The following is a 26,976-nucleotide window of genomic DNA, read 5'->3' as shown; positions in this document are numbered from 1 at the left end:
CTAGCATAGATGGGCCATGTTGGTTTGCAGATCACAACAACATTTAAATACTTAATTCATTTGATTTGAGAGGGATCCTGAGAAAGAAAGTGGATGGTCAGAACAGTGGTCCCCATTCGATTGACAAAGCCCCCATCTGGTGGCATGTATGGATGTGCCACATTGTTAAGTGATTGGAGATTGATGGTGGAATGTATGGATGTGTGGGATGTTTGAACAGGGACAGTCGTATACATGGTACATTGAAAAAATGTTACGGTGTCTGGATGAATGTGGATTGCGTCCTGCCCCCATATGGACGATAATCCGTCCAGCCAGGGCCACGATGATGTATCAGTTTCATCTACACCGTCCATCCATTTATTCAGATTTTTTTTAATTTATTTTTTAAATGGAGGCAGATCAAAGACTCAAGTAGACCACACAATGGGGATTGAACGCCCACCATTAAAAAAAAATAAAAAATTGGGAGCCGCAGAAGTTTGATATTTGTGTTTTTCTTTCATCCAGGTTTCTATGAACAGGTTGGACAGCAATATAAATATCACAGTGGCTGTTAGGAAGGTTTCAACAGCTGAGTGTCATTATAACCGCTGCTTCCTGTGGTGTGGTCCACTTAACCTTGGATCTGCCTCATTTTTGGCTTCATACCCTAAAATAATTTAGAAAAAATGGGTGGATGATGTGGATAAAACTCAAACATCAGTGGGCCCCATAGAGCCTTGCTTGCATGAATTCTCATCTAGGCAAGGGCAGGAGCAATATTATCTCTCCACCAAAGACTACCAATTCATCATACATTTCCCTAGTGCACCCAAACGCACCAAATTACAAAATCAATTCTCTGTTGGTTAATCTAATTCATTAATTAGTTCAAAGAAACTGATTTGAATTGTATTTACGTATTATATTCAAGTCCTACGGAGCCCATTCTAGCTTTAAAATATTTTTTTAAAAGAAAAAAGTAACACAATCTTAGTTGAATTTAATGGAATTCCTGTCATGAATCTGTTTGGATCATGATATGGTATTTCTCAAGAGTCACGTGTTTTACACCACATTAGGCAATTCCACGAATGTGACTATAAGACAGATTTTTATTTATTTATTTATTCCTTTTTTAAATGGTTATATGCAAGTTCATTTCCTCAAGTTTCCCTCCCCAAGAGGCAACCCAATTCAAATTCTTAGTACTGGATAGGAGAGTGCAGATTCCTACATGGGCCCAAGGTGTGTAAGATGATAAACAAGGAACTGACCTTCTCTTGCCATCCTTTCCCAATATGAGATGTGCAACCCAACATAGATTTCCCCATCCAATTGTCTTTGTTGATCACAGGTAGAGTTGTGTTTGGGCCCACAACAAGTATACAGAGGCCAAGATGAGATAGAGAAGAGTTTATGATATATATATATATATATATATATATATATATATATATATATATATATATATATAGATCATAGCTCCTCAAAACCCCCACAGCCTTTCTGATGATGAGGATATCCTGTATACTCGGGTCTGAGACCATTGTTTCACGATCCAGATCATAAAAGCATCGGGGCCCCGTCCCAATGGATGGACCCTGCAAACAAGTCTACTTGAAACGATGGATAATACATCTTCCAATCTGTTGTGCCCTGCGAATACAAGGTCGAGAAGCGAAGCTACAAGCACAAACTGTCCAGCCTCAACTGAAAATTGCCCATTATTGGTGGCTACAATCTTCCAATCTAGGACAATTTTTTTTTTAAGGACAAGGTCCACCACCCAGGATGGGGCCAAACATTCCAACTACCTGGATCACCCAATGTGGACCCCACTCATACAAACTGAAAACACAAACATAACTCTACCAGTTGTGTATCATACATACAATTCCTCGTTTGATTGTAAATCTAAGGCCCCCTTTCCAAACTCAACTCAAAGAGCATCCCCAACTAGAAAAGGCCCACTACTCTAATCAAGAGTAGTAATGAAAGCATAAAGAAATTATCACAACTATCAACGTTTGATGTGTATGGGCCACACCTGTGATATGTGAGTGCCATCCAACCCGTTTATGAGATTTTCCATCCCAAAATATGGCCTGATCCATAACTTGGGTGGGCCACATTAAAGACAGCAATAGGGAACACCGGGGAAGGAGACCCACCATAGAAACTTCCACATGGAATGTGTGATCCACCACGTCGCTTATATCCAATCCAACCCTGTCATCAGATGATCCTGACCAGGACGAACAGATAGAAAATCAGGTCATTCCAAAACTTAGGTTTTATGTATGGGCCTCTACATCTCTCCCTCCGTGTCCCACATAGTTTTGGATAGGGATGATTCTTGGGCATGGGTTTAGGACATGGACGTGTCTGACGCGACTGATCCGCCTATTCAGCCCTGAACTCAGGGCCAAAAGAGCCAGTCTTTTAACCATGTTCCTTGGGAGGTATGACAAACATGAGGTGCACCATATACACGGTTTGGATTCTGCATACACATCACAGACAGGGCCCTACACATCTTATGGCAATAACCATACATTCAAATTTCAAACACATGCTCATTTCACCAAAGCAAAAGGAAAGATAAGAGCTACCTTCCTTAATACACAGACAACCACAATGACATTAAAGTTGTAAAATGATAGTCAATTTACAAGTTATCTTCCATCAGCAGTTGATTAGTTAAAAACTGCACCCCCAGAATTGCAATGCCGCTGACGTGGCAATTGCTCTTCTACCACGGACACTTATAAATAGGCATTGTATCCGTGTTAGAGGCGTGCATCAGAAGTGGTAAAAACAAAATAAAACAATGAACTTAGCCAACAACACACATTTCCTAAACATCTCCTACAAACTATAATTGAAAAAAAAAAAAGAAAAGAAAAAAAAAAAGACGTGCAGTAAGCATGCATACCTCAACCGATGTATCACAAATGAGTCTGACTTGAAAATGTAGAGACTATTGTGTAGGTAAGGCAGGCCATGCTGAAATTGATTTCAGCCACCTAGACAGCTGCCACAATGAATTTCCTCTTACTACCATGCTCTTCATGCAAGATCACGACGTCTCTCATCTTCTCAATCAGCTCCTCCAGATCATTGACCCCAAAGCTCGGGTAATCAAGGGCCTTCTTGTACCGCTGCTCGTATAGAGCTTCGAACGTGCTCAGCAGAATCTTGCATGAGTAGCTCACGAGAAGCTCCTGCAGCTCTTGCCTGAATTGTTCGCGACGGCTGACGAATTCATGGGCAGGCTCTGAAACAGTCTCTATGTTCCTCTCGTCCTGTTCATTGGTCCGCTCATCATCTGAGAACTCGTCCGACGAGCAAGCAGTGTCGATGCATCCAGTGATGTTTTCATCCTGAACTCCTTTCCCTTTCTTGTCCTTTCTAGGAAGACCGGGCCCCAGTTTGTTACGGAGACAAATGAATTTCCGATTCCCCTTCCCCTCCACTGTCATCATATCCGACATCTTCCGGAGAAGATTCACAAGCTTGCATGCTCCATACTCGGACACATAAAGTGGCCGGCCAAAGAGCTTATGATACTCGGATGGAATCCGTACAAGTGGCAAGCTTCCTCCCGACAGCTCAAGCAGCTTCACTAGCTGGCCCTTCAGACCTTGAACGTCTCCAGGCTGCACCCACAATGTAGGGTCTTGCGGTTCGATTGGGTCACTGGCACAAGGTTCAGATGGCAGACTCTGGGATCTCGATGAAGGAAAACAAGGCATCGAGATCATGTTGCTGGTGTACTCGGACATTGAATGCGACGTTCTAGAGAAGTCCCTTGAGACATGCTGTGACGAGTTGAAGCAATAAATCTGGTTGATGTTAGCTCGAGTACTGTAGTCACCTTGTGAGATCCCTCTGTAAACGATCGCTTCTTCTTCGATTTGAGCATCTGGACTGTCGCCGAGGTGACAAGTCATGAGATAGCCAGCAATGTCAGACCCACGGGACATAAATGCCTTGGGGGGCACAAAGCCTTCTCCACGGGCCACACTTGGCCAATCCCAGACATACCTGCCAGCATTGCTCAGAGCGGAGGAGACGCCTACCCCAGCCGGGATGACGAGGATGACGGTGTAGCCACGTTGGCCGAGTATATGTAACGCCGGTGCAAAATCTACATCCCCAGATATGAGCAAGATTGAAGACGGAGGAGGGTTGTCAAGCGCAAATAAGAACATGTCAACCAAGATGGCTTTATCAGCAGCATCCTTCCGACCATTTGGGACGTCTATGAGTTTTACGCCAGTTCTTTGGCAGCCCTCTCTCAGTCTGCGTGGGAAGGCATTGAAATCACCATACGCAGAGAACATGTTCACTGCACCGTTGATTACAGGATGCACCCGAAGTGCCATCCGAATGTTGCCAGCTACATCTTCAGGTCGAACATCACTGGGAACTGGGCAGTTCTCGATGTCCCAGAGAATAGCCACAGGTCCATTCAAGGCTCTAATTTGCTGATTGGGTGCCTGAGGTGGGCCCGCGTTTAAGTTCGTGGAATTTATTCCTCCGAAATTTGTAGTTTCTGATGACGGGGCCTTTGAAGATGGATTTGGAGTCATCATCATGTTTTGAAATTAGAAAATGCAAACTTCCTGCATATGATCCAAAACAGATGAAATGATTATTCAATGTAGCATATAGATGATGTTTTGTTATGCTTTAGCAGACCAAATTATTTTTGTGCATCTTTGAAACAGGCTTCTTGCCTTTGCAAGTTTGCTGGCTGACTAAACTCCCCAACTACATAAGCTGAGCCAATGAGATTTTGAATATTGATTAAATACAGCTACGCAACAGTATAAGTGGAGGTATTAAGACATGACATGATGTCATGCTCCATATCCAGCACTCAGGTATGCTTAACCCCAATCCTGCACCTGAGGACACAAATAGATTAAAATTCCCAAACCATGATTCCACAAACCATTACATAATACCATTAATTAAAGTAAAATATCCAAATCATCATTATCATAATCTAAAGTCTTAATCACTCTTCCCCTATAAGTCTTCTTACAATAATTTCGAAACTTGAAAAGAAAACTAAAACTAGCTAAACAAAAGATAAATGCCTAGAACTTCGCTTCACTCGCTCCCTGACTGGACTCTTATTCTTGAAATTCAGTATCTCCACAGTAGAATGAGTTCAACAGCTCAATGAGTATATCTCGCACAAGTTTTGAAAACACATTCGATTTGAATAAAACATATTTATCAAAACATCATAGATTCCAATGCAATGCTTGAAATCTGAAAACTGAATAACCGAAGATTTCAATGTGAATGAAACATATTTGGCAAAACATTGTACATCTTTGCTAAAAAATCAATGGCTAAAATAAATAAAATTTCAAATATAAATTTATATGAGGTAAAACATGAATGAAAAGATATGCATGAAGTATTCCACAATAATCAATATAGTTCATCCTTTGAACATTAGGGCCATTTCACAGTAGTCGGCCAATACTCCCCTAAACCCCATCCAACATCTATAAACCGGAACTTGTTGCAAATCATCCATGCTCACCTTCCTAGCCTGGACAATGGATAACCCAATTGTATAACATAGGATGGTCAAATCACTATTTCATCAGGCACCCATCATTGAGAACCTATTGCAAATCAACCATGCTCACCTACCCAGCCTAAACAATGGAGGATCCAAAAGGATACCAATTAGGCTTATGGGACTTTCAACCTAAGGGTTTTGATCACCCCACCTATTTACACTTTTAAGGATTTTCAACCGAGGGGATTCAACCGCCCCACCTATTCCTTTAGGGACTTTCAACCTAGGGGACTTAATCGCCCTACCTATTTTTTGGTGTTCCACATCCAATGCAACAACAATATACATGATACATGAATTTCCTTTCAAAAAATAATTATTTCCAAAATATCATACATGCTTGAGAGATCCATAAACCCTTCTTGCATAATTTCAAGTATCACAAACTTTTTCTATCACCACCAAAAGATTCCATGAAGAACGTGAATATGCAATGCAAATAATTAAATCTTGATTTTAAAGAAAATTACAAGAAAAAAAAAATCTTGATTTTTAAGAAAATAAAGAAAGAATAAGAAAGTACATCTTAATTTTCAAGAACTAGAAAAAAAAAAAAAAGAGGAATGTTTCAAGAAAAATAGGAAGTAGATCTTTGGTTTCGAAGAAAGTAAAGAAAAGGGCCATGAAAGATGCAAATTTCAAGAAAGTAAAGATAATGGTGCAAGAAACAAACCTTGGGAAATCCTATAATGCAAATTTGGGCACATTTGGATACCCACAAAATAATTTACTTTTGAACGTGTGTAATTAATTAATTTATTTTTTTTTCACTTTATTTAGTTTGGTAAGCATCATTATAAAAGTAACTTATCTGCTAAAAGTTACTTATCTTAATAAGTTTTTTTTTTTTAAAATAACAATAAAAATCATTTAAGCTTTTTAACTTATGATTTTTCTACTTCTCTCTCCCTCACGGTCCATGTCAAAGGAAGCTCTCTCTCACAGTCCATATCATAGGAGGCCCCATTGTGGACTATCCACATTGAAGGTGGGGCACACATGGTGGAAGGTCCACATAAAAGGTGGGCCCCACATGATGGATAACCCCATATTAATGTAAGCCCACAAATGGATGGTCCACATCAAAGGTCAACCCATAATGATAAAAAGCCCACATCCAAAGCGGGCTGGCATGATGGATGACTAAAGGTGGGGCCTACATGATGGACAGTCCACATCAAAGGTGGGCTCCACATGATGGGCAGTGGACATTGAAGTTGGGCCCCACAATGGCCCATAATGAGGTGGTCCCAAATGATGGATGGTCCACATCAAAGGTCGGCCCCTATTAATGAATGATGACTGACCCACATCCAAGGCGAGCCCTGCAGGATGGGCAACTCACATTGAAGGTGGGACCCACATGATGGACAATCCACATCAAAGGTGGGTTCCACATGATAGGCAATTAATAATAGTTGGCTCCACAAGATGGACGATCCACACCAAGGTAGGCCCAACATGATGGACGGTCCACATCAAAGGTCGGCCCTAATGATGAGTGGTCCATGTCCAAGGTGGTCCTTGCATGATGGATGGCTCACATCAGAGGTGGGGCCCACATGATGGATGGCTCACCATCAGAGGTGAGGCCCACATGATGGATGGTCCACATCAAAGGTGGGCTCCACATGATGGGCGATGGATATTGAAGGTAGGCCCTACATGATGGACAATAACATTAATGGTGCGCCCCACTTGATGAACGACCAACATCAAAGGTGGGCCCTACATAATGAATGATGCATATTAAAGGTCAGGCCATAATGATGAATGGCCTACATCCAAGTTGGGCCCCGAATGATCAACAACCCACATCAAATGTGGGGCCCACACAATGAATGGTCCACATCAAAGGTTGGCTCCACATGATAGATGGTTGATGTGAGGGGGACCAAACAGACTCGAGAAATAATTACTTATATGATGTTGGAAACCAAACATGCTTTTTTACTTTTTGGTTGATAAATATATTGTTTGCCAAACATACTCATTGGCTGAATAAGTAGAAACCAAGATAAGCTATTATGGCATAAGTAGCTTATCGAAAGTAACTTACGATCCAAACGCCCCCTTAGAGAAAACGGGAGAATAACTTTAAGATATATCAAAAGAAATACTCTACTCAAAAGAAAATGGTTGCATGAAAAAGGTTGTAAATTCATGATTTTCTTGCAATAAAAGAAACAAAAAAGAAAATTTTCAAGAAAAGAAAAGAAAAACTCTTGTGAGAGACCACTCACCTCGAGAAATAACTCAAAAACCCAAAATCTCTCACTCTCACTCACTCTTAGCTTCTCATGCCCACCTATTTATAATATTCTCCATTGTCCTACTCCTAGCCAATTCACATGTGTGCACATACACGTGGAGCTTTTCCTCCACTAATGCACCCCTCTCCTCCTAGAATTCCATGCACCCCTTTCCCAAACTCACTAGGACTCTCATGCATACCCTCACATGTTGCCCCTTTTAGAAACCACTCTTCAGTGCCCATGTGAAGTTTGTGTGATGTGATACTAATTTACATAAAATACTTTTTAAGTAAATGTCCATTTACTTATGTTACTATGGATAGATGGTTAGATGAATGGTTGGATGGATTGATGGATAGTTAAATGGCTGGTTAGATGAGTGAATGGTTTAGATATATACATGCACGGATAGATGAATGTAGATATATGAGTGAATAGAGGTTGGATGAGTAGATGGACAGATGGATGGTTACTCATACATGTATGCGTGCAATAAGTGTTGTGCACGCGTATATGAATGTGTACAAGAATCTCAGGTTATTAAATTCTACCCCGTTAGGAAGGAATTTTGTCCTCGAAATTCAAGGGTGCCTATCTTGTGAACGAATGAGGATAATCCTCTCTAATTTCCGATCTAAGTGCCCACTATATTCTACATTATGTATGGTTGTGTGCACAGACATGTATACATGCCTACATGGATTTGAGTTATTACATCTTGCATGCATATGAATGTGTACAAGAATTAGGGTTATTAGATTCTAACCCTCTTGAAAGGAATTTCGTCCTCGAAATTCGAGCGTGCCTATCATATGAACGAATGAAAATACTCTTTGAATTCCAATGTGTATAAGTGTCTATTATGTTATGCGTGATGTATGGTTGTGTGTGCACAAGCGTGAATACATGCCTACATGGATTTTGGTTATTACATTATGCATAAGTATATGAATGCATACAAGAATCTAAGGTTATTATTACATTCCACCCTCGAAAGGAATTTCATCCTCAAAATTCGAGTGTGCCTATCATGTGAACGGATGAGAATACGGCTCTCTGATTTCCGATGTGTCTACGTGTCCATTAAATTCTATGTGATGTATGGTTGTGTGTGCACAAGTGTGTATACATGCCTACATGAATTTGGATTATTACGCATGATGCCCAACCAAACCAAACGGCATTTTTGGTTTGGCCCAACAACTGTATAGGCCTGGTCCATCTTGTGACCATTTATCTGGTGGCCCTATTATGAGCTGAACCATGCCCCAAACTATCCTCCATCAGATGCCTACAGGTGGAAGTTCAGCCAATGGTCCACATTCAATAAGTAAAAAGAAGTGGTATGGGTTAGATTTCCGCTCAGGAAGATTACTGATGCATGGTCTATTCATGATGGGTGGAGCATCTAATGAACTCACTGGCAGGCAGGCCCACTTGTATGGTTACTGGCCAGATAAAGATGATTTTTGTTTGTCACTTTCTAGTTCTTATAAAATACATGTACTGTTGCAATTTATAATTAGTACAGTGACATGGAAAACAATATATATAGTAAAGTAACCTACGACATCCAAAATTGAATATTTATTTGGACAAAGAGTGAACAGATACAATTCTGCATTTCCAAAAATCCAGGACTCAGACATGGATTATGTGATTTTTCATGGACAACAAGATATATACTAGAACTTATGATACCCAAAAATGAACATATATTCAGACAAAGAGACAGTGATCAGATACAATTCCGCATTTCCAAAAATCCAGGTCTCGGACATGGATTATGTGGTTTTACGAAGTGTTAAGTGGCAGAAAATTTGGGTACAGGAGCTGGGAATCATCTATCTCAAAATGTTAGCTAGTATGAATAGTTAGAAAGTGGGAGCAGGAGCACAAATCCGAAGCATGATTCAAAGCAGGAGTGGCACCCAATAAGGGTTCCTGAAACAAAGAGATCTTATTTGTAACATGCTATTCATATTTTGATGATTTTTACTTGTAATATTTCACCTATGCTATTACCTTTTTTTTTCTCATTCCAAGAACTATTGTTTTCTAATCTTTCTAGCACTCTAAATTTAACAAAACCATTTTTGTTTATATATATATATATATATATATATATATATATATATATATATATATATATATATATATATATATATATTCATTCTAGAGATTTATAGTAAAACTACTTTGCCACGTTGCTTTTATCAAATTTTATTGAAAATATTACGAATTCAAATATAATGAAAATATTATAACGAGGTTCAGGTAGAACATATACTGTGTATCACTACCAGTAACCATATGAAAGATGTCAAAACAAATAGACGAATATAAATCAGTATCCAGGTATAGAATATAACACAGCACATTGTGCAAAGCTCCTACAACATAATAGTTTTCCCCTTGTGGCACATCGATTTTACAACCTATGAGCCTAAAATTTACTTGATGGTTCTTTGAGCAGTTTACAGATTGAAGGTGAGCTATGTACATTTAGGCAACATATTGGGCTGTATGATGGATTTCCTCATCAAATATTGAGAGGAATTGTTATGCTTCCACCTACATTTTGGAATGGACTGTTGAGAGGATAGATAAGAGATTAGCATCTCAGGAAGGGCAATGTAACTCAGTTGGAGACTCACTTCAATTAAGGCAACATTCTGTGGTCTTCTCAAATATTACATGGCTTCTTCCTGCACCAGGCTCTACGAATGGACTCTCATTGGGAGGGGTGAGGATAGCAAAATCCCATATATCTGATTCTGAATGAAGAGGCTTGCAAATATAAATAGGGCAATGGAATGGGTATTGGAAATGTTACATTAAAAAATAAAGCATTCTTAAGTGAATGGTTACCGGGTTTTTATAAGGAAAAGCAAGCTCTACGGGTAGGAAAGTGGCACAGATACAGAGAAATTTCCTTTGGGATGGAAGGGGGGTAAGACTAATTTCCACTTGTGAAGTGGCAATGTATTCAAAAGTCAAAAGAGAAGGAGGGATCAGGGATTCAGGATTGGGGTTGGGAAGTGAAGAAAAGAAATTGGGCATTTGCTCAGTAAGTGGTGGTGGAGGTTTAGGGAAGAGCCAAATGCTTTGTGGTCCAATGTTATCATATCGTCAGAAGTGTATGAAGTGTGCAAAGAAATAAGCAAATTCTGCACTAGGTTGAAGATAAAAGCATCAATGTAGCAGACAATGTTGGAGATAGCATGAGAAAAGGTCTCCTTTCTTTGATCGGTATTGGGGAGAGGGTTAGATTCTGTGAAGATCTTTGGGTGGGGGCAAATCTCCTTATGGAGCAATATCTATCTCTTTATTCTATTTCAAGGTTGAAAGCGAGATAGGCAGCTAATACTAATCTAATAAATTCAGTAGTCGTCTGACCAATCAGTTTAGACACCAAACCCCCAAGGGTCCCGTAGTCTTATAGCTCCACCTCATAGTACCAAGACTGTCCAGGACTTCAGCGTTGTTGGCAAGAAAACCACCAGGCTCTAAATATTCGGCCAATCATAAAGAAGGAAAAGATTCCTATCGAGACAGTAATGAATTATTTTGAGAATTGAGATCGAACAACCCCATGGATCAGCAAAGGCTTGGTACTACAGGGCTATACGGACTGCCTTGATGTGGAGACTCAGGTTAACCTGTCCGTCCCATTTTTGAATGCATAGGGAAACTGATAGTGTGAATTATCACGGTTCATTGAAACCTCAAGGAATATGAAATTGTTTGTTTTAGCGAGCTGTTGAGCATCTTTAAGTAAAGCTTGGATGGACATGCATGAGCTATCTTTTCAAAAAAAGGTGCATGAGCTATCAGAGGCTCTGGATGCAGACTTCCATTGGTTCTTTCTCTTCAAAGTCCTTTTCCGTTGCTGTGTTGGGGGAGGAGAGATGCCCCTCTATGGACTATGGGTGGAGTTAGGGGCAACTCTTCTTCCTATAGTAGAAGCTTTTGCTTGGATGACGATGGCAAACAAACTTCTAACCTTTGAAACTTGCAGGAAAGGAAGTTTTCCCTCCCATCATTTGCTTGATTTGCTAGAGAAATGCACAATTTGTGGATCACATTTTCCTGCATTGCCGAGGTCGGTGATGGATCTCATTATATGGGTGGAATGGAAGGTCTTTTTCTGTTAAAAGAGTATCCTTTAGAGGCTGCTCCCTTTTGCCATCATGTGGGGAGCGTGGTAGGAAAGAAATGGAGAATATTTGATAGCAGAACTTCACTTTCAGAGAATGCTTAGAATAAAAAAAAAAAAAAAGCAGCCTGACTCGGTCAGCAATGGGCTTGGGTGTGTCATAATGTGGAGAGGCGTAGACGTAGACAATCCCATATGTGGAGTTCCATATATAACACAGCCTTAAACATGAAGAAGTGCCCTAGATTGTGTGTGAGTGTGCACACGCGTGTTCGTGTATTCAAAAGCTCGAGGTAAATTGGCTAGACCTGAAAAAACGTATGTATTTGAGCGGTGGGCAGCGGAAACATTATGCTAGGAGTGTACTGGGCCTTTTGCAGGGGGGAAGGATCCTTTGGATGCTTCGGTACATTATTCTATGGAGGTATTTCTTGGAAGAAATAACTCTTAACCTTACAAGTGATATGTTGCTTCTTGACAAAGTGATCGAAAAAATTTAGATATCTGGCTGGCCTTTTTTATGAAAAAATTCCTTGGATCTCCTGCCACTCTGATAAAAGGAAATAGGAAGGAAACATCATCAAGAGAAAAACATCAATCTGAAATGGAAGAACCTCCCTGATGGAGGCTTGGAGTTATCAAACCAAAATTTTGACGGGAGCTCTTTGGAGAACTAGATCCCAAACAATATTAATAGTGTGGTTTGAAATGACCATGAAATCATCCATGTGTTGAGAGAAAGGATCAAATGTAGTGGAAGTTAGGGCCCTTCTTGAAGGATAAAAATTGTTCTATAGAATTTACAGCATGTCTAATCATGGAGGGAGATAGCACTGGCATCATTGCATGGACATTAGTCATGTTGGAGATTGAATTCTCCATATGCTTAGGGAGGTAAGTGAATTTTTCGATTGTGACCAGTGGTTCCTCGTATATAAAGGAGTCTCTTCCTTGACATTCATCATATGCATATTTTCTTCCCAATGAAGTTAGTACTTGTTAACAAGAGCAAGTACAAGAAAATTTTAACATATTTTACCAGACTATCAAGCAAAATTAAATTTGAGACAATGGATCTAAGAGAAGACCAGGCATCTCAATCCCCAACTTCGATTTCGCCACCAATTGCGGATTAAAATCAATGGCTAATAGAAAATTTTGGAATTGCATTCAATCAAGAAGATTCATGTATCACAATATCGAATCTAAGTGACTTTCTCTTCGTCGTGCTTAACATACTTCAAATTCCAAGGGATGTTACCACATGTAAACTGCATACAATCCCCAATTCAGGATAATTTTTGTTTCATTTTGATTGCAAGACGAGAACTAACGTGGCCCCAGATTCGTTTGAGCAAACTTTGTTTTGCCATTTCAGCCAAACAACAACATGGGCACGTTTTGGCCAGATTCAATCCAGAATGCTTGGTTGACATTCTCAAAATTTTCAGGCCATTCTGCCATTTTTTAGGGGCATCTAGGGATTCTGCCTAAAATAACCTCCATTAGTTATGGGATTTTTTTTAATCAGCAAGAAAGAATATCTTAAAAAGCCCAGATCAGGAAGGAAAAACAAAACAAAACAAAACAAAAAAGGCTCCATCAAGATAACGGAAAGGAGACTATATTATAGAATTAGCTCAAAACCTCCCTGAGATCAACTTCAATAACTTCCCGATATTTCTGATAGAAGACATAGTAAACCTATTGGGCCCCAATGCCTTGTCACCATCCATCCTTCTATCTTCATCAATTAATCTCCCTGACACCACACCACTTTCTCCACAGCTATGGCATCAAAAGCTATGCTTTTCAATGATGGCCGCCTAAAAGATTCTCTTTCAAATAGAGGGAGGGGATGACAAAACTCTGCTATAGATTGTTCAATCACATTCCTCTTCATTGAAGCTGTCATCTACCCATAGCAAGGAAATGGAATTAATCCTCTCCTCACATTTGGCATACTGGTGAAAAACAGTGTGTTTCTATCTCCCTCTTTAAGCCAAGTTGCTCTAGATAGCTAGTGCCATGATAGCTCTTCAGTCCTAAGACTACTAGCATATCCCAATATGAGCCCATCCTTCTTCTCTCTATCAAGGGAGAACCCTTTCCCCCCCACTAAGCGCGATTTGGATACCACTTTGGCTTTCCTTAAGATTCTAGCACCTCTTATTGCATTGTCCTTTTTCTACCGATATTTGGCGTTCCATTCAGTGGAAATTCAATCACTGCCAGGTCATGCCTGGGAACATCCCTCATCTGATGCATGTTTGGCATGGGGTGAGCTTCGCGAAAGACATCAGAACTATTTGGAGACTTCTGCTGATGGCTTGCTTGTAGAACATTTGGTTAAACGCAATGGCCACTGCTTCAACAACTCCATCCCTCCTTCTCATGTTGTATATCGTGTATATCGTATCATTAGTCAAGTGAAAGCTTGGTCCGGTGCCATCTTGCCCTCGGATAATCCCATGATTGCCTCTGTTCTGGATCATGGCCGACTTTAACTCCTTGCCATTTTGGTGTTTGTTTGGGGCAGACTTTCCGTCTGCCAGTCCTCAAGTTGTATAGCTTCTTTTAGGTTTTCTTTTGTCTGCCTGTTTGATTTCCTTCCTTGCTGTGGCTTCTTAGCTTCAGTTTGTTTTGTTTCTCTTCCTTTTTCTATATTAAAATATAAGCACTCTTCAAAAAAGAAAAAAGATTTTCAAAAACACTTCCAGTACACTTCTTAATCTTATGCTGGAGCTTCTCCTGAGGATGAAATCAGCCCATCCTTCAAAAGCGACCTTAAAAAAAGACATGCTTCCACATGCTTAAGGAAGCCCAGGTGTCTAACCACATGTTTTCAAGCACCCTTAGGGGGGCGTGTGACCTCTCCATGGTCCATATTTTCTTCAAAATTCCAAAGTTTTCTCCCTCCATGCGATGTGAAGATCAATTCCAAGCGATTTGGAACAAAGATCGGTGCAAAGCCCTTCTTCAATCAAGGAAGCGCGAAGCTTCCAACTATCATTGGTAGCTTATTCTCCGTCTAAGGTATTCCTGAGTTTTTTTTTTTCATCTTTTTCCATTCCAAACCTCAAAAACCATCTAGAATCCTTCCCTATTCTTCCGTTAACCTCTTCCACCAAAACCCCATCTTCGAGAACCCAAACCCTAGCCTCCAAACCCCACACATGTCACACGTGTGAAGCCCAAGGCTGGTCCGTACGGCCTCTCTCCTTCTCCTTTGATTCTCTTTTGCTATCCCATCAAAAACCCCTTATTCCCTCATCCTAACCCTAGACTCCCTAATTTCCTATTATCCCCAAATCCCCCAAACCCTAAATTCCTAAATTCCCTAATTAAGCTAAAATCCCTAACACCCTACTACCCAAAACCCTACTTCCCTTCAATTAATACCTACATCCATAAAACCCCTTAGCCAATTAAGCCAATTAAACCCAAATTTCGCCCTTTCCCCAAATTCCCTAAACCCTAGGTTTACCTACATCCTAATTGAGCAAGCCCTAGGTAGTATTAGGTCTTCCTTTTTAAATTATACTTGTTCCTGTGCTATTTGGATGTTCTTACATCCATTAGATTCTAGTTTCAAGTATTTAATGATCATGCAGGGCGTTGTTTGTTAATTTTGTCCTAGACTATTCGTAGTTTCTTGTTGGAATCTTGAGATGTTTAATGATTTTGGCATGTTTCTGATTTTGATTAATTAATTTAATTTGCTGAATGATTTCAACTCAATATTTAGTCCCATGCATTGGTCCTGCATCACCACTCCCACTTCCTAGCTGTTTATAACTGATATAAGACTAGGTTCAAGTTGAAGGCTCTAAAAGAGCAAGGGGAAGACACAAAAGGACGTGGGTGGAGGTAGTATGAAAAAACTTTAGGGCCTATGGACTGTTATAGAGTGGAATGGTGTAACAGGATTTGTGTAGCTGACCCCAATTAGTTGGGATAAGGCTCTAATGATGGTGATGAACATTTTGAAACAAACGCTTCTCCACTGCCGCACCCAAACCTTTTGCAGTTTCACTTTCATGCTTCATGCAACTAAAGTAACACCCAGTGTTTTAAATAACGACGACATTGGCTGACATATCCCACGATATATCTTGTATCCCACCTATTTGATCCGGTGAGCATTTTCGATTTTCGATCCATTTTTTTGTTGTAAATCACATTAAATCAATGTCAAATGGTTACAAATCTGTAATTCTTCATGTTTTCCATTAAAAATCATGGATTTGGAGCTTCAATTTCAAGATTTGTGGCAGATGTGGCAAGTTGCGAAAAATTGGGAACAATCGAAATTTCTCAATTTCTCACAAATCAGTTGCAATCTTTGTATCTAAACACAAAATCAAACATGTAACCTGATCTAGTCATTCTTCTTTTGCTTTTGAATGTATTGCTTGTGTTTCCATACATGTCTTCTTATGTTTATAAATTATATAAACAGACTTTAAATATACTTGCATCAGTTCAGTTGGACAGTGCATGTATTAGGATCCCATACAGAGGAAACTCCTATTATGTGCACATTTTTATTTTTATTATTTTTGTAATGTTTTGATTTCTAAGTGTGTATTGATGTTTTATTCAACAATCCTTGAAGTTTCCTTTAAAAATTCGACCAATTTCCCAATGTTCCCATGTTTCCCAACAACATCAATACGTTACGTGATACAACCGATATATCCCTTGCAATAACTGATATATATCCGTATCCCAAGGGTGCGATACATTATGCGATAGCAATATTTAAAACATTGGTAACACCTCAAAATCTAATAGACTTGGAATATGATAAGAAATTGGTAAGGAATAATGGTACATAGAAAACCTCTCTTCCTATGTTTACTTTTCACCAAAGGCCTATCTCGGTGACGTAACCTAGTCCACAAGGAAGAATTTTGATTAAAGTATATACCTTTTCTCTTGAAGATCAAACATGTACCCTTTTTTTTTTTCCTTGAAGATTAAACTACAATTCTTCTAGATGCAACATATATATATATATATATATATATATATATTAAATGACTGTGGATTAATATCCAATAGCCTGCTAGCCGGTATCCTAGTAATCACAATATTCTCCTCTTCTTCTATTGTAGGTAACGCATGCCAAAATAGAAGCAATGCATATAACCCAAGAAAATAACTTTTTATTCCATAAATGATCATAAGAGAGTACATTTTTTTTTTCTTGAAAGACAACAAAATTCCATTAAAATTTTAAAGAGGGGGGAAGGGAGAGCGTTGAGCCCTAGAACAAGCAAGATCCATAAGCAAGGGGTTAGGCAAACCGGTTGAAGAGGTTGACAAAATGTTTAAACCCCTGACAGCAGCCTAATCTCTTTAATTATACAATCCACCGCCCTAGAATGCTCCTTGCTCCCGAACACCCAAGAGCAAATGATCTTGTGAAGGACCTCGATCACAATAGATGTCTAGTGAAGGAAACCAAATGTAATGCTAAGCATCCATTGCTTCTAATGCTAACCATCTATTTATAAAAAAAATAAATAAATAAATAATAAAAAAAAGGACCAAAATATCCTTGAATTCCATCTCAACCATCTACGCTTCATGTCACTTGGCGATAACTTAAACAATTTCGAAATTTCATGATCTTGGGCTCGTTTGAGAGCTAACTCAATGAGCTTTCAATGGGACCAATGTCGTGTCATTCTAACATCATTTGATACTCCAAAAGGTGGCCCACCAAAAAAGTGATGAAAACACTAAAGGGAAACTCGTTCTACAAGTCACCACTATTGTAGGTTGTAGCACTAACACCTAATTAAATAAAAGAAACCTATTGACTATGGGAACCCCACAATCTAATTTAACCATTGGTTTTGGGCCATATCTATCATTAGACCCTTGATCTAATATAAATCCTTGATAACGCCACTATGGATGATCGAGATCTTTGATCAACCAAATTGTGTGGCCCAAATGCATCCTTCGATCAATCCTGCATGGTTCTAGATGCATTGCTTGGGACTACCACTTGATTTTCTGCCTATTTTTCAGCAAAACTGTTTTATGGCTGAAAAAGGGCACCACTTCACTCCTTTTATCCTATGGATAATTACTGTATATTTAACCCATGGGTCCGTAACTTTTAGGTGGTCTATGTAGCTTCATGTTACTACTACCATGTCCATGTCACTTCTCTACGGATTTTAGATCTGATATTGATGAATAGTTGTGTTTTTTGAGTTAATATATTTTATTTAGGATATCAACACATTTCTTTTCCTATTTTTTTTTCTTAATTTTCCAAATGTTCTAGCACAATTTAAGTGGAATGCTGAAAAATTGAAATGTCTAGTTTCAGCCAGAAACCTGAAACCACCACAAAAACTGAATTGGCAAGGTGGTTATTGTAGGAAAATTAACATGGCAATTGAGCCATGTGACACATAATGGCATTATGCAACGTTGGACATCTATCTTACAACCCAAGTGAGTATCCACCTAACAAAAGCCCATAGACATGAAATTTCAAGCTTCAAGATTCCAGCCTTGGAACTTCTGCAATCTCAATCTAGCATCCCCAAAGAGTCCCAAACATCAAATTTGGCACAATTTTGGAATCTACTAAGCCTTCCCTTCTCATTGCAACAAAGAGCCTTTTATTCATCTACAGTGAAATTTCAAATCACATATAAGACAGGTAGGCTTGTTTCAAGTGTTTTCAAAATGGAGTATCCTCAAGGGAATGAAAACAAAGTCAAGCATTAGACTTGCCTTCCATCAAGATGGGTGAATGGTGATGTCAATAAACAGAGCTAGCTGGTCTCATCTCTCATCGTAGCTCCCTTGGTCCCAAACTGGAGCGAGAAATTTCAAGATGAAATAATGTTATAAGAATCGCATGGTTTAGATACTATATCTTCCAACCACATTTTGGAGATGAATTTTGATGGGCAGTTCTGTGACAAGAAATCAAATATCAGGCTATTTGCCACTTGACCTTGTTCTCTGAACATAGAAGAGGTCAAAGATAAACTTTGGAAGCCAATGATAGAGGAAGAGCATAGACTAAGAAGATGGTTTGGTGATCCACGACGAAGAAGACTAACATTTCAGCATTCAAAGACGGATAGTACAACAACAAATCCTCAGCGAGAGATATAAATTCCAGGCGACAGAACAAACGAATTGCTAAGAGAGACTAGCAAAAAAAAGAACGTGTGGATGGCTTCAGATGGAAGAAAGAATTAGATCGAGAGACACTATTGTTCTAGAAGGTCCCAACGACATCGGTTCAGTCGTTGCGAATCACATCGAGGGAGACAAAAGGGGGTGGAACCTGGAATTCATGCCATCCCTTACCTCCAATGACAATTATTATCCTCGAACCTGGGTTGATACCCAAGTTGGGAGGCAAGAGACAGAGAAAGGGAGAAGCCTACAGTACAATTTTATGAAAGTCACTAGGGAATTTTGGGAATGGCACCAGCCATCCGGAACACTTGTAGTGAGCCTAAAGAAGAGGGATGGACCAAGGTTTCCAAGAAAAAATCCCAGACGATGGCAAAAAAAGCTTCTACCTCTCTCTTCACATCCTTCCCTACTCTATTCGTATTGAACATCCCAATGGAGTGGGATGAGTACACGCTTTCTCACATTTTCAAAAAAAGCGGGTCATGTTAAGGAGTTGGTCAGAGAAGAGAGGATTCTCCTTCATTAAGGTCAAATCCATGGAGATTGCATCCAAAGCAATTTCCCTTTTGGATCGAGCCATGTATGCAGGAAGGTGTGTTTTCGTCTCGATGGTTAAGTACGGCCCCTCACCACTTTCCCCATCATCTGTCCCTGGACCTAGATTCATAGACCAGTCCTCCTCCATTGCTAATGAGAAGGGTTCCAAACCCCTAACGAATCCCCCATCGTTGAGGGTGGAAGGACAATCCTTCTCTGATATAGTCAAGGGCGGTATCTCAGTAGTCCCCTAAGAGACCTTGCAACCTCTCATTTCTAGGCCTTCAACCAACATTCTTACAAGCTTAGAGGGGAGGATTCAAGTCTCTACTTCATTCACAGGACCCCAGATTTGAGTTGAACCCTCCCTTGTCTCGGAAGCAGTGGGTTATTACAAAAAGAGTTTCGTCATCACCGTCCACTAGGGATCCTCCAGCAAGGATATCGAGATTTGGTTGGAATCGGTTTGCAACCTCCCTCGAGAAGAATTCAACATCAAGCCCCTGGGGGAAGCAGAGATGCTCCTCAACATTAGAAGTGGCGAAATCATTTACCGTGTTTCGTCGGTGAGTGCCCAAGACTGACTTAGCCCGATGACCCTCATTCAGAAATGGGAGGACATCTCCCTTTTAGAGTTGTTCGAAGCCTAGTTCCTCTTCTCTAGTATTCCCCTAGAACTATGGAATCTTGCATTTTTATCAACTCTAGGTAGATGCCTAGGAGAAATCCTTCAATTTGATCTGGTGATAGAATTGGGTAGGGATCTTCACTCCGCTCGGATCCGTATTCAGAGAATCAATGTTCCCCATAAATCTCCAGCATTCCAGTTGTGGTGGCGGATGTTTCGTTTACTAGCTTCGTTAAGTTGGAAGGAAATTCCTCCAAAATCGTTCGTTTCAATGGCGACGCTTCAGTGTCGGCGACTCAGCGACCAACTGGCACGTCTGTCTACACCAACTCTCTGATCCTATGTGTCTCATCGAGATCTCGAGCTCCCGATAACCAAGAAAGCTTTTCACAGCCAAAAGATTTTCAAGATCCTACTCTTTCAACTACAACTGTCCATTCAACATATTAGACGAAGACACGCGTCTCTATCGAGATGGATCCCGACGCCTCTCTCCTTGTTTTACAAATTAGGGGATTACGCTAGTGAGGAAAGCCCAAGAGATGACATGTCTCCATCTCTGCTTTGGTTGATCCAAGGGCCCCTTTTGCAAAAAATCTCTACCATTCCCAATGCACCACATCTAACTAACCTCTTTCAATCCTATCTTAGTCATTGTCAGACATCGCTAACCGCACCCAACTACCACATGCCTCACCCACCCTCCTCCCACCACATGCCGATCAAGGTGTACCATTGTTGTAACAGTGGCGTAATGGTTCCTACTATTACTGATATAGTTACAGGCCGTATCGACCGTTACGGCCTCGAAACGGCTGATACACCCCTCTAACAGTTTTTTTTTTTAAAAGGTTCTAAAAAACATCCATTAAATCTGAAAAATTCTAAATATTCCAAATATGTATTCATTTATAATTTTGAACGTGTTTATGGTGGTGTAACAGTCCACTCTTTGGTGAGAAAGTTGTATCGAGTGGTTTGATGAATTTATGAACCTGACAACTTGGAATTGCTACAAAACTCGTAGACATAATTTTCTACTAGCTAATACTAAAGATAGATATATTAGAATGAATTTAATATCAAAATATCTCACATGTCTAGTGTTTGCTTATTTTTAAAAATTAACCGAGAATAGTCCAAAAATTAAAAAATATATATACAAAAAAAATAGAAAATCAATTGCATAATTTGTAAAATGCACAATCATATGTTTTAATTTGAATAATGCATCATATTCAACCATAACAACAGAGAATTTTTTATTTTATTTTTTTTTAAATGTATGAAAACTTAGTTTTGAAGATTTTTTGGGAAATGGCCCACGAAGCTTCGATTCAACAAAATCCTTGAAATAACTTCTTTTGATCCTCAAATTCAAGCTAAGAGTGATTGGAATTTGCAGTAGAATAGTTTAAGAAAGAATTTGGAAGAGAAAAGTGCCAAAAAATGAGAAAAATCACAACTTAAAAATAAAAATAAAAATAAAAATAACAAAAAAAAAAAACTAGCTATTTATGACTGTTACGCCCTTACCGTTATGAGGCATAATGGCCGATTCAAAACAAAAACTGGGGAGTCACCAATTCGACCCTCGTATCGCGTAACGAACTCAGACATTACCGTTATGCATCGGCCGTTACGAAACTGATTTGGTACACCTCGACGCCGATGTCCCTGATCACCACACGTGTGTCCTATCCATCCCCCCTCCACTAGACATTTGCTTTAAACTAGCCGTTACCCTATCGATAGCTGGACATGGCTCCCTGGGAACGTCCTTAGAGAGCAATTCCTTGCTTTCCCCTTCTCTGCTCTCAACTTTCTCCAATCTTCCCCCTTTTCCTGCATACACCCTCCCCTTCACATCTCATCATTTTCAGTTCGTCATCTGCCGGCCTCCTTTCCCCTTCTTTGAAAGGGCAGTCCTTCCAGTGGGCTATGGTTCCATTAGTGCAAGATAGTCCTCATCTTCCTAGTGCAACTATTCCCATTGAAGATATTTCCACTAGCCAAATTTTAGACATACGTCTGCTTTAGGTATGTTCAAATGGTAACACTATTCTGACTGCCTCTATTCTTGCAAATTGCAAAGATCCCCAAAAGGCTAAAGAAGCAATTATAGAATTTGGGCAATCAGTGGGAATGTCGTTGGAGATAATGAAGAGGATTATATAGAATTGTATCATTTCATCCTCAAACAACCATGGCAATTAAGAATACCCCCAAGTCCCCTCAGGGATGGAAGGAAATCTCTAACCTTCACACATCAATTAATCACAAGGGGGGCTCGAGCTCCAAATCCTTGAAAAATGGTAGAATTATTAGCCCATGAAGATCCTCTCTTGGAATGTCTGCAGTTTGGGATGGACAAGGAAAAAGGCCTAGGCGAAAGAGGCGATTTGGAAATACAAATTGTAGATCATTGCTATTAGGAAACTAAGCTCCAATCAGTAAGCTCCTCAAATATTAACTTTATTTGGGGTATCTGTCACAAGGATTGGGACTCACTGGAAGCGAAAGGATCCTCCGGAGGTATTTTGGTAGATTGGGATACTAATGAACGAGTTAAAGAAGAGCGTTTACTAGGAACTTTATCTGTCTTTGTTGTCCTAAAAAACTCTTCTTTGGACTTTAAATGGGTTTTCCCTTCGATTTATGGCCCTTATAGGTCCTCCCAGAGACATCTCCTCTAGGAAGATCTTAATGCGATCAAACTTAAATGGGCCCTCCCCTAGTGTTTAAGGGGAGATTTTAACGTTATTCGATACTCCTGCGAGAAGTCTAATAGGGGCCATATATCTAATAGTATGAATTCCTTCTCTAATTGGGTGGGGGATAATTGCCTCATCGATCTGCCACTTTTGGGAGTTGAGTTCAGTTGGACCAACAACCAATTGCCTCCTATTTTGTCTAAGCTAGACAAATTCCTTGTTTCGCCTAATTTACTCGACGCTTTTCCCCATGTTTCTCAACTTGGTCTGCCTAGACCTGTTTCAGATCATTGTTCAATTCTTCTCGACTCAGTTGAAGACAGTTGGGGACCAAAACCCTTCAGGTTTAAACTTTCTTGGCTTGAAATCAATGGATTTTCATCTCGAGTTGCCACTTGGTGGTCCTCTTTTGCGGTTTCTAGAACCCCACCTTTCATCCTGAGCGGCAAACTCCATCTTCTTAAGTCTACTTTGATTTCCTAGAGGAAAAAGTCTCAGGATGATTTGGAGGTTGTTATTTCTAATGTTCTGATGTCTATCCAAGTTTTAGATGTATAGGAAGCGTCGTCGCCCCTCTAGTGAAGATCAAGATAGTAGGGAATCGCATAGGTTGGCCTACACTTCTGCAACCAAGCAATTGGAAATCAAATGAAGACAAAGATCCAAATCCACCCGGTTGAAAGCTGGCAACAAGAACACAACTTTCTTCACATGATCCCTAGTTCTAGGGCTAGATCAAACAAGATAAGTTCAATTTCTTCCAATGGAGTTTCCATCTCTGACAAAAATCAAGTATGCGATTACAGTGTCCTTTTACTCTTGTTTCCTCTCGGTTGAACATCGAGTCAAGCCAAGATTAGATAAATTATATTTCTGCCAAATTTCAGAAGAAGAGAGGAATGCCATTGAATCCCCCTTCTCTAGGAGGAGATCAAATCGGTAATCTTCTCATTAGGTATAGATAAATCCCCTAGACTTGACGGTTTTCCCATGGCCTTTTTTCAGGTCTTTTGGGAAATCTTGAAGAAGGATATCATTGCATTTATTTCAGAATTCTTCTCTAATAGTTTCATCTACAAGGTCATGGGAGCCACATTCATTGCCTTAATTCCTAAAGTTGAGGGTGTAAAGGACCTAAAAGATTTTCGTCCGATCAACCTTTTAGGCTCACCCTACAAAATCCTTGCCAAAATCCTGTCTTTCATGCTCGGGCCTATCTTATCCCATGTCCTATTTGAGGCCCAAGGGGCATTTCTGGCCAATAAACAGATCCTCGATTGTGTGTTAGTGGTTCACAAATGCATTCATGCTCGATTTAAAGAGGGTGCAAAAGGCCTAGTCTGCAAGTTAGTTGTGGAAAAGGCTTTTGATCATGTAGATTGGAGTTACCTAGATTATGTTTTGTTTGTTTTTGCTCTAAATGACGTGATTGGATTCATTCCTGCATATCCTTGGCTTATTTCTCTATTTTGGTGAACGGATCTCCTAAAGGATTTTTCAAGTCCTCTCGAGGTCTCAGGCAAGGAGATCCACTTTCCCCCTTCCTTTTCCTACTTGCAGCAAAGGGCTTGAATCGCATGCTGATAAAAGGTGAATCGATTGGCCCGATCAATGGGTTTAAGGTATCTCCTGACTACCCTTCTATCACCCATATTCAGTTCGTTGATGATACATTATTGTTCTATGATGCCTCAGTCTAAGCAGTTATCAATCTCAGAAAAATTATACGTTGCTTTGTGGCTATTTCTGGCCTCAAAATCAACCTTTTCAAAAGTGAGATGCTAGCTATCAACTCTTCTGAAGCCTCTTTTCTTCTTTTTGCAGAGATGTTTGGATGCAAGAGTGGCTCCTTCCCTATCACCTATTTGGGTTTGCCCCTTTGCATAGGCAAACCTCCTATCCATTTATGGGATTGCCCCTTTGCATAGAAAAATTATCCGTTGCTTTGAGGCTAGTTTTGTCCTCAAAATCAACCTTTTCAAAAGTGAGATGCGAGCTATCAACTCTTCTGAAGCCTCTCTTCTTCTTTTTGTAGAGACAATTGGATGGAAGAGTGGCTCCTTCCCTTCGACCTACTTGGGTTTGCCCCTTTGCATAGGCAAATTTCCTATCCATTTATGGGATTCAGTCATAGAAAGGATCGAAAGAAAGCTAGTGCCCTAAAAATGCGAATATCTTTCCCTTGGAGGTCTCTCAACCTCATCAAATAGGCTCTATTGCACCTTCCCTCCTACTTTCTTTTGCTTTTCCATTGCCCTAAATTGATCATTGCTAGAATAGATAAACTCAGGAGAGATTTCCTATGAAATGGCAATTCAGATAACTCTAAATTCTATCTCCTCTCTTAGTCTTAGGTGTGTAGACCCTATGTGGAGGGGGGAGTTGGAATTAGGGAGTTGTCTACAGTCAATACCTCCCTTTTGGTTAAGTGGCTTTGGCGGTTTGGGAAAGAGTATTCCTCTTGGTGGAGGAATATTTTGGTGGCCAAATATGGCTTACAGGAAGGAGGCTGGTTCTCCTGATCTTCTTCCATGTATAGAGCTTCATCAGTTTGGAAAAACACAATGAGCATTAAACCTCTTTTTATATAGGGTCCCGCTTTTAGCCTCGAAGATGGGTCCAGATTTCGCTTCCGGATAGACAAATGGCTTCTCAACAATCCCCTCCTCTCAATCTTTCCCAACTTAGCCAATGTTAGTTCCAATATCAATTCTTCTATTGCTAATGTGTTCTCTGCTTCTGGTTTAGGAGCTTGGTGCCCTCCTTATGGAAGATCTCTCTTGGAGGTAGAATTGGAAGAATTGTTGGAGCTGCCAAATCTCCTACAAGGAGTTCTCCCCAATCCGATTGTCCCAAACTCGAATCCCTTCAGGTAAATTCTCCTACAAATCTTTCTTCCTTATTGTCAAAGGAAACCCTCCAACGCTATCTGGATTCCCCTCCTTTTAGGCATACGATGCCCCCACTTGGCTTCTTACGAGGGAGAGAACATTGATGGTAGACAACCTCCGATGTAGGGGTTTCATCCTTCCTAACATATGCATCCTTGGCATGGAGGTGGAAGAGACCATCACCCATCTCTTCCTACACTACCCCTTCGCTTACAAAGTTTGGTCTGCCATTCTCTCCAAGTGCAATGTCTCCTAGGTTATGCCTCTCTAGATTTCCTCTTTCCTCTTTGGCTGGCACTTCTTCAACTCCAATAGAAGCTCTTCCAAAGAATGGCAACTAGCAACATTGGTGACTTTTTGGGAAATTTGGTGCGAAAGAAACAGGTGTTGTTTTCGTAATGCGTCATCACCCTGCCAAAATCTCAAACATAGCCCTTTGGAACGTCAAATTTTGGATATTTGTTCTTTTCCCAACGGATTGAACGTTAATCTCTCATCAGCTGGCCTGATTTTGTTGGTCTTTCTGCTTTCAATTTCGCTACCTTTATAGTGGAGTTTTGAGTTACATAGCTTCTCTAGTTTTGTTTGAGCTCTTCTTGTTGAGCTCTTTTTTCTTTTCCTTTCCTTGTCTTGGTTTGCTTCGGTTCCTTAATAATATTTTCAATCTTCAAAAAAAATAAAAATAAAAAATAAAAAATAGGAAAACCACATTAAAGCCTGATGTGTGGAAAAATTGGTATGATGCATGACCAACTACATGGAAATTGAATGTCAGCGTCTGCCTTGGATATCCAAAGGATTCCAATATTGCTTTTATCAAGGCCCTTTAGTTGGTGATTTGACACCAAAGAGCTGAGTGAATTAACAAAGTGAAAGCAAGAAAGAATTCAAGTCAAGTTGATGGGGACATCTCGCGCACACGCATGCCCCCCTACGCGCTTACGCAAGGAGGAGAAGGGCCCCACCATCGATCTGGATCAATGACAACGTCCGGAGAGGGTGATGCAGGACATG

At 40.1% G+C, this 26,976-nt stretch overlaps 1 protein-coding gene across 2 annotated transcripts in view; it reads right to left on the bottom strand.

Moving 5' to 3' along the window:
- Positions 1 to 2,582: 2,582 nt before the first annotated feature.
- The window catches only part of LOC131219261 (uncharacterized), a 36,367-nt gene continuing 11,973 nt past the window's right edge, over positions 2,583 to 26,976 (bottom strand). The window contains exons 2-3 of one of the 2 annotated variants that reach the window (XM_058214315.1): positions 4,728 to 4,892; positions 2,583 to 4,613 (exon numbers count right to left, since the gene is read on the bottom strand). In XM_058214315.1, coding sequence (XP_058070298.1) covers positions 3,012 to 4,586 — 1,575 coding nt within the window. In that variant the 5' untranslated portion in view covers positions 4,587 to 4,613; positions 4,728 to 4,892 and the 3' untranslated portion in view covers positions 2,583 to 3,011. The remainder of the gene's footprint in view (positions 4,614 to 4,727; positions 4,893 to 26,976) is intronic. The other variant, XM_058214314.1, reaches the window with a different exon arrangement.

Source organism: Magnolia sinica, chromosome 11, assembly GCF_029962835.1.
Source record: "Magnolia sinica isolate HGM2019 chromosome 11, MsV1, whole genome shotgun sequence".
Taxonomy (NCBI): Eukaryota; Viridiplantae; Streptophyta; class Magnoliopsida; order Magnoliales; family Magnoliaceae; genus Magnolia; species Magnolia sinica.
Note: the sequence above shows the minus strand (reverse complement) of the source record. Positions and strands in the feature narration are given on the sequence as shown.